This window comes from Manis pentadactyla, chromosome 16 (genome assembly GCF_030020395.1).
Source record: "Manis pentadactyla isolate mManPen7 chromosome 16, mManPen7.hap1, whole genome shotgun sequence".
Classification (NCBI taxonomy): Eukaryota; Metazoa; Chordata; class Mammalia; order Pholidota; family Manidae; genus Manis; species Manis pentadactyla.
In genome coordinates this window covers 48346129-48358323 of record NC_080034.1, presented here as the reverse complement: position 1 = coordinate 48358323, position 12195 = coordinate 48346129, and the positions used below count along the sequence as shown (strand labels likewise).

Here is a 12195-nt window from a genome sequence, read left to right as displayed (position 1 = left end):
AAATCCTAACGTTCAATTTTCATTCGGTAAAATGAAGCTGCACACTTAACCAATGAAAAATCTTCTTTTTCGCGCCCAAAAAGGGGTATAAAAGCTGCACCGCCACCACTTCCCGTTCTCGCCACGCGCGTTCACTGGAGGCTGTGTGCAGAGTACTTGTTGAGGTCGCTATGTCTGGAAGAGGCAAGCAAGGAGGTAAGGCTCGCGCCAAGGCAAAGACCCGGTCGTCGCGGGCCGGCCTGCAGTTTCCTGTGGGTCGGGTGCACCGCCTTCTCCGCAAAGGTAACTACGCCGAGCGGGTCGGGGCCGGCGCGCCCGTGTACCTAGCAGCGGTACTGGAGTATCTGACGGCCGAAATCCTGGAGCTGGCGGGCAATGCGGCCCGCGACAACAAGAAGACGCGCATCATCCCGCGCCACCTGCAGCTGGCCATCCGCAACGACGAGGAGCTCAACAAGCTGCTGGGCAAAGTCACCATCGCGCAGGGCGGCGTCCTGCCCAACATCCAGGCCGTGCTGCTGCCCAAGAAGACCGAGAGCCACCACAAAGCCAAATGAGCAAGGTTAGAAAATCCACGAAACAAAAGGCTCTTTTCAGAGCCAATTACTTTGTCAGAGGAAGAAAGCTGGTACACACCGCTTGTTATACTTCAATTTTTTGATGGTCTAATTTACAAAAAGTTCTCCCTTTTGGGAGAGGTTAGCAACTCTAGTAAATGTAAGCTGACCTGAAAACAATTTGAAAGTGTACAGGTGTTAGTATGTCCAGGAGAAGCTTGCTCAGAAATTTTAGATTAAGTAAATATTTCAACACTTTTTAATTAACTATTAGTGTTCACAAGCAAAAGTACAGATGAACTGGTCGCTTTTTTGAAGACCAATGTAGTATTTCTTTGTATACTAGAAGAGTCCTGGAAAAGAACAGCTTGGTTAAGTGATGTAACTCAGTTTTCTTAAGATGGTGAAATTATTAACTTTATACTCATTGACCATTTCCATTTTCTTTAAGAATTGATTCCAGTGGGAGTTAGAATTTTTATTAACAATATGCAGAACTTAATCCCATAATGGTTAAGTACTTGGTTCTATTTGGAATTCTAACGCATTGTACTAGCTTAGGATGCAGCAGTGAATGCAACTTAGAAAATCTGCCTCCATGGAAACTACCAGGTGGGGTACATATAAACATGTAAACAAGTAATACAGATACCATGGGAAAAATAGAGTGGAGATAAGACATCAAGCATAAGGGGGCTATTTAGATAGTTAAGTGGTGATAACCTTTTTAAAGGTGTTAACTGATCAGAGACCTGCATAAATTGAAAAAATAAATGATACAGGCAGAGAGGCCCAGAGGCAGAGACCGGCTTGCTGCATGCAGATTTGCTCTAAGTGAATGGGATTCTAGTGACTGACCTGCCATCTGGAAATAAAGTTGGGTATGACCCTTTTCACCCCAAGAACGTTTTGCTGTCAGTTTCTTTGGTTACATTGAATCCATAGTGAACTTGCCGGGGGCTGAAACCCATTGGCAAGCCAATTGGCCAAAGTAGGCAGAGTTCATTGTTGACCAAGGAAAAAGGCTGCCCTTATGGGAGGGGTGCTTCAGTGGGCTGCCCCTGTCAATGGGGAGACAGTGGATCGTCCCCTGATGGGTATGTGGTCTCAGGTAGCTTGTCTTCTAGAGGACTGGGCCCCACCCCAGGACTGGAGGCAAGTGGAGGTGACACCTGAGGCAGTAGGGGTGGCCCTTGGTATAGTAAGCAGATCCTTTGAGAAGCAGAGTGCTCGTGAGGCAGTGGGGACTGTGAGTTGGCTGCTTCTCACAGCATTGAGTATACAGAGGAGACCCCAGAAATGGTGGCACGAGAACGTGAGCTGCAAAATTCTGTGGATTCCCTGAGGAAGCAGATGCCATTGATGCGAGAGGAGGCAGCACGAGAGCACCGGCGGCAAGGTGCCATTGGAGACGAGAGGGCAGTGCTGCCAGGTGTTCTGAAGGAGGAAGAGGCCATCAAGGAAAAAGACGAACTGAGGGAAGCACAGGCGGAGGTGGCACGAGTACATCAGCTGCGAAGCATTGAGGTGAAGGTAGAGTTTCTGAAGACTGAGCTGGCATTGCTGAGAGGCACTGTAAAGAGAAGGCACTTGGAGTGGAGAGAAAGGTGCCATCAGCCCCAGAAATGGAGAAGCTGGGGAAGGATGAAGGGATGGTGCCGGAGGCACTGGTCCCTCCTGTATTGAAAGCACTCCCAGTGGTTGTAAATAAAATAAAGACCCAGCAGCTGAAAGTTCCCCAAGGAGAGCAGCAGCCCCATCCCCAGGTCGTGGAGCACTCTGTGGTCCACCTTTATACTCAGATTGAGCCAGTGGCTGTGGGACTTAGGGGTGGACGGTATTGTTCTATCGGGATCAGAGATGGGAAAGCTGTCTTCCCTGACAGTGCAGCCCGCTTTGAGGCAGTGATTACAAAATGCGAGGTAACACGTACAGTATGAAGCAATGAGAACGCGGAAAGAAATAAGACCTGTTACAGGAGGAATTTGAGGGGCCCCGTGAGGGTTACAAGGACCTAGATGTGGGTTGATTTGATACGGGCAGGAGTAGATGGAAGGAAATTAGACGGGAAGCAAACAGGATCTTACTGGAGCTGTGGCAACAATTGAAATCAGTGCAGCAGTTCAAGCCATTAAGACTAAAGAGGCAGAGGTCAGAGACAGCGACAAGTCCGGCCTGTGTGTCTGCAAGACATTTTGCTGGAGAGGCTGGAAAACAATGTTCAAGCTTCCTTGCACAGAGACCATTGCAGAGGACTAAGGGCATGTAGATTGAGAGAAGAGAATCCTGGAGGAGTGGAGTGTGGATAAAATGAGAGTTTAATCCTCCAGGATTCTCACCTGGCCCTGTTTGACTAGCTCACTGCACACCTGTAGGCAATACATGGCTATTGACTCTATATAAAGAGCTCTGCCCAGTACTCTGGGCACAACACTGTGGCAGGGCTGCAAGGCTGTAGGAGAGCAAAGCAGAGGCTGGAGTGGTGGCAGTGCCAAGGACAGAGGCCCAGAGGGTGGCTGTGCGGAACAACTGCAGAGGCCCAGAGAACGGCTTTGTGGGATGGCTGTGCAGACAGAGGAGCCCAGAAGACAGCTGTGCGGACCGAGGGGCCCAGAGGACGGCTGTGCAGACAGAGGCGCCCAGAGGCAAGGGGAGAGACCGGCTTGCTGCATGCAGACTTGCTCAGAGTGAACAGAATTTTAGTGACTGACCTGCCACCTGGAAATAAAGTTGGGTATATCCCTTTCACCCCAAGAACATTTTGCTGTCAATTTCTTTGGTCACATTGAATCCATAGCAAACTTGCCCAGGGCTGAAACCCATTGGCAAGACAGTAGAATTAAGAAGTGTATTCAGGGATTGGCCTGTCTGATTTGGTCTGATCCTCCTGCTAAATAAACTAGAAGTTTCTCCTGTACATACTAGCACTTGTCAGTTTCCAAAATATCCATTCATTAGATCAGATTACATAAAGAGATAATCGTTTTTCCAGCTCTTCCACAGGGGAAAGGTGTGTTGTGTTAACAGTGATAAAGTGATCATCTCTCCCCAACCTACCCTCAAGAACTAAACACCTTTATTGCCATAAGCACAGATTCTCCTTTCTTCCCAGCTTCTCACTTCTCTTTCATTGCCTCTTGCTGGATTAAACAAATCAGAAACTGGCTGGCAAAGGAATCAAGGAAATGTAACTTGCTGTCATCTAGCTTTCAGGATACAAAGGAAAGCATGAAGTTGGGACACAGACACAACAGATCCATGCAAAAAAAGTAAAGGGTTCACCATCTACCTGGCTCTCTCTATCTCCACAACATTTTTTCTGTTTTTCTCCTTTCATGTATACTCCAGTCACAAGGGATTGTTATTTCTAGAACATATGATAGTTCTTCCTGCCTCAGTAGCTTTGCATTTCCTGTTTTCAAGGCCCAGAGTGTTTAGCTAGTCTCTCCTTGCTAGTCTCTCCTTGAATAACTCTTATTCATTCTTCAATTTTCATAAAAAAGCACCCCTTCAGTGAGTTATTCCTTGAATCCTAATCCACGCATGCCTTCTGACAACCATTCACTATTGCTAGACCAGGTTCTTAAACTCCCTACCAATTATATTTTGAAAACATTTATGTTTGTGTTTAATGGCCTGCAAGCTCCATTAGCATATAAGCTAGAAAAGGTCAGTAAGTTAGCCAGTGTTCCATGAGGAGATACTCCCTTAAATGGAATACTTTGAGGAATGTTTAATAGGCTAATTGTAAAGCAGTAAGCAAGGTGTTAAGAAATCATAAGGGATAGTGCAGTGCTCTGAATCTAACATAAATAGGCAGTTATCACACCTAGGCCCTAAAGGACAATAGAAGAAAAGAAAAATCTGGAGACAGAAAGAGCTCCTTCCTCACTCTAATCTGCTTTTACTTTCCACTGGCCAAATCCAACTAGAAGTCAAAGGACAAGGACTGAATTCATAGGTCAGCCTATAGGTCATATATAGGTTAGCCCTTCAGGATGAAGAAGGGGAAGAGAATATGAACTGGTAAAAAAAATATCTGACCAAGTAAATTTGTCCTTTGGTATTCTTGTCCTTTTCCCAGGTAAAAAATTTGCATTTCTACATGGGATACATGGAATTAACAGCTTATAAAGTGGTTTCAGTTTGTTCATAGTGTCACTTCAAACTTGAAATGTTGTCACATGGACTCTGCTTCTGGTCATGAGGCTTAAGTTAGTAATCATAACTTCCTTCTTCTAAAAACTCATTCCTTATTACCTTGACCTCTGTCAGCACTTTGGCTGGATTCTTTACACGGTGGCATAATTTTTGCCTTTATTCCTGAGGGATCTATATCCTCAGTAGTCTTTTCTTTATTGCTCTGCCACAATTTTTTGACCAGGGTTTGTGGACAAAGAACATTTAGAGGCTTCCCTGGGTTCCAGCAGTATCTTCTTAGCTTCAATTATACAGCAGGAACGCAATTACTTCCTAGAAATTGGGACCACTCATCCCAGCAAGAGGAGGAACACTTTCCTTTGCCTATTGGTTCAGTGACATGAGAAGACTAAAATGTACAGAGGCCGTGCTCAGCCTTCAAATTAATTGAAATTAATTATCAATTATTATTCCAGATCCAGGGGAGATGGCTTCATATATTGGCCATTGTTTTAAGGCATATACCACATCCTATAAGACAAAAACTTGAAGATTCTTACCTTCCAGTTGGTGACATAACTGAGCTTTCAGAATGTCATTTCAAAATTCTATCAAGTCAGTAGCTTCTGGGTGATGAAGAACATGTTAAGATCAGTGAATTCCATGGGTGCAAGGCCATTGCTGCAAAATATGTGCCCTACTTGGGAGGCATTGTTTGAAATACAGTGATGATGGGAAAGGTATTCTGTAAGTCCACAGATAGTGGTAGCAGTAGAAACATAAGAAAAACAAATCCAGACTCCATGTGTCTATCCCTGTAAGGAAAAATTAGTGCTTCCTCCATAAGAGAAGGGTCCAGTATAATAATCTCTAGTGGACTAATGGCCAGCTGATAGTCCCCTGCAAATGGTAATATAAAGAGGCTCAAGTGTGGCTGCTGTTGGCAAATAGAACATTCAGCAGTGGTGGTAGCCCAATCAGCTTGGTGTTAGTGATCCCATGATTTGAATTCATCCATAGGGTCCATCCCTCCCAATATGAACTACTTTGTATGTGAACAATTGTACAATCACTGGTTGGTTGGTGTGATATGATGAGTCATAAAAAATAGATAGTTGGTCATTCATACAATTCATACAATCAAATATGTATTTCCCAGGTATATTTGGTCTTCATCCACAGTTCCTGAAGACACTGCAGACTTACAGGTGAAATGGATGTCTTGTTATGTAAATGACAGAATTTTGAACCCCACCCAAGGGAAGGGGCTAAAGGTTCAATCAGCCAATGGCCAGTAATTTAGTCAATCATGACTGCAATGAAGTCTTCAACAAACAACAACAACAAAAATCTCTGAATAGAGCTTATCGCTTTCTTGGATCCTGCTTCTCTGTGAGATAGAGAGCTTCTAAACTTCCGCATCCACTTAGCCACCAAGCCTGGCTCCAAGCTCCATGGCGATAGAAGTTCCTTTATTTGGGACCTTGCCCTATGTCTCTCTTCATCTGGCTGTTAACTTGTATCCCTTATGGTAACCTTTATTAAACTGATAAACATAAGTGATTTCCTGAGTCCTATGAGCAGCTCTAGCAAATTAATCCAACCTAAGGAGGAGGTCATGGGAACCTCCAGTCTGTAGCTGGTTGGTCAGAAGCACAGATGGAGGTGTTCACAGAAGGTGGATGGAGGGCAGTCTTGTAAGATGGAGTCCTTACCCTGGGGAATCTGGTGCTGTCTCTGGGCAGATAGCATCGGAATTAAGTTGAGTTCTCCAACACCCTTCTTTCTGGTGTTCAAGAATTGGTTGATGTTGTGTGTGTGGGAAGACCCCACACCTCCCTCACACACATGCATTGTAATCGGGTCCAGGAATCCAAAAGGAGTTGTACTCTCACTGCAGTATAATAATATTGTTATCTAAAGGAGAAAAAATAGTAGTTGGGCAAAGAGGCTGACACCCACAGAAGTCATGTTTCCACCTGATTATTAAGAGCTTCCTTAATAGTGGAGCCCTCTGGTAATAATTTTGGGGCAACTCAAATATATTCACTACCATTGTCCATTTGCATTACACCCCATTCATGTTAACAATTTTCTAGTCTTTTTTTCCATGTCCTTGACTAGCTGGATAATTCATTAGTCACTATCCTTAAATTAGTAAAGATACATACAGATTTGCTTTTCCTGCATCAGGCCAGATTCCCTACAACAAGAAGTGGACAACTAGATGTACCACTAAATGTTCTGCTGACAGGGAAAATTTCTCTTCACTTTTCTTTCTCTCAAGGCCTCCGATCCTTAAGTAGAGTTGTAACTTGTAGTGCACAGCCATCCAATTCTATCAGTACCAGAATATTTTGCAAAGCCAGTCAAAACAGGCCAATGATTTAATCCTCTGTTAACTGGTCATAAGGAGTTTTCAGTGAGTGATAAAAAAAAGGAGTTGAAGGAGAAGTGACAGCAGTTAGTGAACAGATACCACAAGAGTCTAAGCATTGCACATGCTCTCCAGACCAAGGTCTTAGATGTGGTCTTGTCTATAGAATTTCATCTTAGAATGAAATGCTACTGTGAGTATCAATTTTTAAAATCCAATAGGTGATAGAATACCCAGTTCCTGGTGAATATTTTGGGACACACATTTATGTTGTGTTCCACTGTCAGGCATTCAGTAACTAAAATACCTCAGTAGACATCAGAAGCTACTTTCCAAATAAAGAATTTGGATTATTGAACTTGAATATTTGGCTTAACATCATGCTAAGCAATAGAACTACACAGACAAATAAAAAACAGTCCTCAAGCTGCCTATTCCCATCTGCTAGAGAAACTAAAAGAATTTGTTTCATGCTGTTTATAATATGTGTGTATATATATATATTTATTTTTATTTTTATTTTTAATTTTTTTAAATTTCGGTATATTAATATACAATTACATGAGCAACATTGTGATTACTAGATTACCCCTGTTATCAAGTCCCCACCACATTCCCCATTACAGTCACTGTCCATCAGCATAGCAAGATGGTATAGAGTCACTACTTGTCTTCTCTGTGCTATACTGCCTTCCCCGTGTCCCCCCTTACATTATGTGTGCTAATTGTAATGTCCCTTATTCCCCTTATCCCTCCCTTCCCACTCCCCCCCCCAGTCCCTTTCCCTTTGGTAACTGTTAGTCTATTCTTGGGTTCTGTGGGTCTGCTACTGTTTTGTTCCTTCAGTTTTTGCTTTGTTCTTAATGCTTCACAGATGAGTGATATCATTTGGTACTTGTCTTTCTCCGCTTGGCTTATTTCACTGAGCATAATACCCTCTAGCTCCATCCATGTTGTTGCAAATGGTAGGATTTGTTTTCTTCTTATGGCTGAATAATACTCCATTGTGTATATGTACCACAGCTTCTTTATCCATTCATCTACCAATGGACACTTAGGTTGCTTCCATTTCTTGGCTACTGTAAAAAGTGCTGTGATACACATAGGGATGCATATGTCTTTTTGAAACTGAGATCCTACATTCTTAGGGTAAATTCCTGGGAGTGAAATTCCTGGGTCAAATGGTACTTCTACTTTTAGTTTTTTGAGGAACCTCCATACTGCTTTCCACAATGGTTGAACTAATTTACATTCCCACCAGCAGTGTCGGAGGGTTCCCCTTTCTCCACATCCTTGCCAGCATTTGTTGTTCCCAGTTTTCTATGTTGGCCATCCTAACTGGTGTAAGGTGATATCTCATTGTTGTTTTAATTTGCATTTCCCTGATAATTAGCAATGTGGAGCACCTTTTCATGTGCCTGTTGGCCATCTGAATTCCTTCTTTGGAGAAGTGTCTGTTCATATGCTTCGCCCATTTTTTAATAGGATTTTTTGCTCTTTGGGCGTTGCGGCATGTGAGTTCTTTATATATTTTGAATGTTAACCCCTTGTCAGATATGTCATTAACAAATATATTCTCCCATACTGTAGGATGCCTTTTTGTTCTGCTGACAGTGTCCTTTGCTGTGCAGAAGCATGATGTAGTCCCATTTGTTCATTTTTTATTTTGTTTCCCTTGCCTGAGGAAATACATTCAGGAAAAAGTTGCTCATGTTTATATTCAAGAGTTTTTTGCCTATGTTTTGTTCTAAGAGTTTTATGGTTTCATGACTTACCTTCAGGTCTTTGATCCATTTTGAGTTTACTTTTGTGTATGGGGTTAGACAATAATCCAGTTTCATTCTCTTGCGTATAGCTGTCCAGTTTTCCCAACACCAGCAATATGTATATATTTTTAAAGACAAATTAATGGATTATTTTCATCCTCATTGTCCACCCCTCAAAATAAGAACCAAATGTAATTGTTTTCTTATATATGACCTCTTCCATCCCCAGCCTTTAAACATAGCTCCTAAAGAGTAATTTACACGTCTGTGTATAACGTTTTTTCTTCCTTCAACAAAAATATCTTACTGTCCTTAAGTGGCTGACACCAGGTATGAAAGAAAGCATAATTAAAATCAGAAAAAAAGACATAATTATTTTAATAAAATAATCTCTTATTCTAATTCCCCTGGTATGATACTCTTCATGAGCTTTGCAAGAGCCTCCTTAGAGAATTTTTGTCTGCCATGAATAATTCCAGACGAACAGTTCTTATGTGTCATAAAACCTAAGTAGCAGGACATTTGCACTTTGAAGAGAGCCCTACTGAAAACCAGCAGGCTTACAGATTATCTGGTAGCTGGTGAAGGTAGCACACCCAAATATTGTACATGTTGCTTCCAAAATCCAAAGAGGCCCACCAAGCATTGTCTCTTAATGTAGGAATTTGGAGGTGCAGCAACTTGTCTTTCACTTTAGAGAGAACATTCTGAACAATCTTATGTCACCAGACCCCTATAAACTTCTCTGCATCAAGCTGTTGACTTTCGTGGCTTTATCTCTAAACTCTGGTATTCACATCTCTTAGTAAAACATCTAGAATACTTCTCACTTTCTGCTCCCCAGGACTAACCAGTATATTGATGTCATTGTAATGTGCCAGTATGATATTCTGTATGGCATTATGATGTGTTCCTCTGGAAAACATTATGATAAATGATTTTCAGAGCCATTTGGCAAACAGTAATACACACATACACACCCACATACATGCATTCTTTTTCCCATCTGGAAACAATTTCTGGATTTAATTATTAGTTGAGATTAAGAAAAATATTTCCTAGTGCATACCAGGTACTAGAAGTCATGAGAAGTTGCACCCCTTCCCACCAATGAATCATATATGACAGTGAAGTGTCATTTGGTTTCAATATCCAATCAAGTTCGCAGTAACCTACTCTCAGTCTCTACTACCCATCCAAATTTTCCAGAAAGCAGAGAGGAATGGCAAGTTTAGGTTTGAGGGAAAGATCAAGAATTCAGTTTCACAAAACAAACAAATGAACAGAACAGAAACAGATTCATAGACATTGAGAAGTGACTAGTGGTTATCATGGGGGAGGGGTTAGGAGTGGGTGGGTGAAATAGGTGAGGGGATAAAGAGACATAAAATCTCAATCATAAGATAAATTTGTATAGGATGAAAGTACAGCATAGAGGATATAGTCAATAATACTGTAATATCTTTCCATGTTGACAGTAACTACACTCAGGGCAAGCATTTAACAATGTAGATGACTGTTGAATCACTATGTTGTATACTTGAAACCAATACAGTATTGTATATCAACTATACTTCAATGAATAAATAAAACCATTAGACAAAAAATAATAATTAAGTTTCAAATGTATTGAATTTGAAATGTCTACTTGACATCCAAAAAATGGTATCCACTGAGAAGCTGAATATCATGTTCAGAGTTTTAAGTAGAGGTCTTGGCTGAAATCCCAGAGTATGGATTTCCAATATAATCATCAGATATAGTCCCAGATATAATCACCAAGGATGTGAGAGAAGATAGAGAACAAGGACTGAGCCTTGAGGACATGAGGGATTAAGATGAATCAAAATGAAACTGAAAATTAGAGGCTAATGAATTGGGAGAAAAATCTGGAGGATGGTGTTTTTGAATCCAAATGAAGAAATGTTTCGGGGAGGATTGATCAGCTATGCCAAATTATGCTGGGAAGTCAAGTAAAACAAGGGCTAACAATAAACTACTAGACAGCAATTTCGATTAGTGAAATTTAAAAGTTAAGTGTTGGGGGAAGGCAAGGTGAAGTTGATTAAATAAAATCACTGAATGAAAGAAAATATGAGTTTGATGACACTTTAGAGAAACATGGCTCCAAAGTTAAAGGACAGCCATGTCACTAGATCAAAGGATAAGTGAGAGCAAGAGAGCATTTCTTTCAGATGAAAGAAATAAAAGCATCTTTGAATGCTGTTAGGAAAGATCCTATAGAGGTTGTCTTTTTAAATAATACAGGAGAGAGAGGGTAGAGTTGCTGAAACTACACCCTTGAGTAGGAGAGAGGGTTTTAAATTTATTTCTTATGGAAAATTTAGGAAAGTCAGAAGTAGAGAGTCCATGGCATTGGTAAATGTCGAGTTGATAGGGTGGACTATTCCAGCCTGTCTTTTATTCTACCCAGAATCACTTAGTGAATGTGTCAGCCAAAAACCTCAGAAAAACTTTCAAAAATAAAAATCAGAAGAAAACAGGCCATTTTCTAGGCCCGTCCACTCAAAAAAACTAGTATTCAGGCTTGGCTTTCCTCTTTCTTTATAGAGAAGCACTTGCAGATCAATCCAGTTTCTGAAAACATCCCTGCAGAAAATTCAGAAAAGCACTTGTGCCCACATTAGCTTTCTAACTAGGGTAAGAGGAAGTCTCTGAGGGAAGGAGAGGAAAGAGAGGCCCCTCATACAAGCCTGAGGCAGAGGAAGCCTGTGTTCTTTCTACTGGCAGCATTTCCTTTCCTCCAACTGAACTGAGCTCATCTTTTTGAGACTGAGGAAATCCCTAGCACTCTTCCCTGATCAAAAAAGTTTGGGAAGCAGGTAATTCTTCAGCAAACCTGACAGTAATTAGGATGACTTTATATAATCTAGAAGAAAAGAGTTAAAATCTCAGAAAAGTGAACACAAAATTTTGGCTGTGCTGAGAAGTTTTATATGGACAGCTGCTGAGGTATTCTGAATTGCTTTGCTTTAATTTTCTATGTATTCTTTCCCACCAATGGCCCAAATCTGAGCATCCTCCTCCACACACACAATAGAGTCATGTTTGCAGGGCATGGCTCCATGCTGCTGGAAAAAGTGCTTTCATAAACCATTGGATTCAAATCTCTGCCCATTCATTCATTTTGTGGCCATGCAATATTCAATAACAACACACTAAATGTGGAGCTCTGGTAATAGACTGTTGAACAAAATGGTCATTTCCTCTTAGAGCACAGAAAATAAATTTGACCTAGACTGGAATGAGTGTGTTATGTGGACAGGGGAAGTCAGGAAAAGCTTCCCCGATGAATTGAAGTTAAAGAGGAGAGCTGAAGCACGGATCAAATTTA

General features: G+C 41.5%; 1 protein-coding gene across 7 annotated transcripts in view; it reads left to right on the top strand.

The window, feature by feature from the left end:
• Positions 1-38: 38 nt before the first annotated feature.
• Positions 39-12195, top strand: part of LOC118910400 (histone H2A type 1-H) — a 274537-nt gene continuing 262380 nt past the window's right edge. For 6 of the 7 annotated variants that reach the window (XR_008994460.1, XM_057494283.1, XM_057494279.1 and 3 more), the window contains exon 1: positions 39-562. Coding sequence is in view for 6 of the 7 variants with exons in the window: in XM_057494283.1 (XP_057350266.1) it covers positions 171-557 (387 nt within the window). In the remaining variant the exon portion in view is untranslated. Of the gene's footprint in view, positions 563-2887; positions 7561-12195 lie in introns of those variants that run through there. The other variant, XM_057494281.1, reaches the window with a different exon arrangement.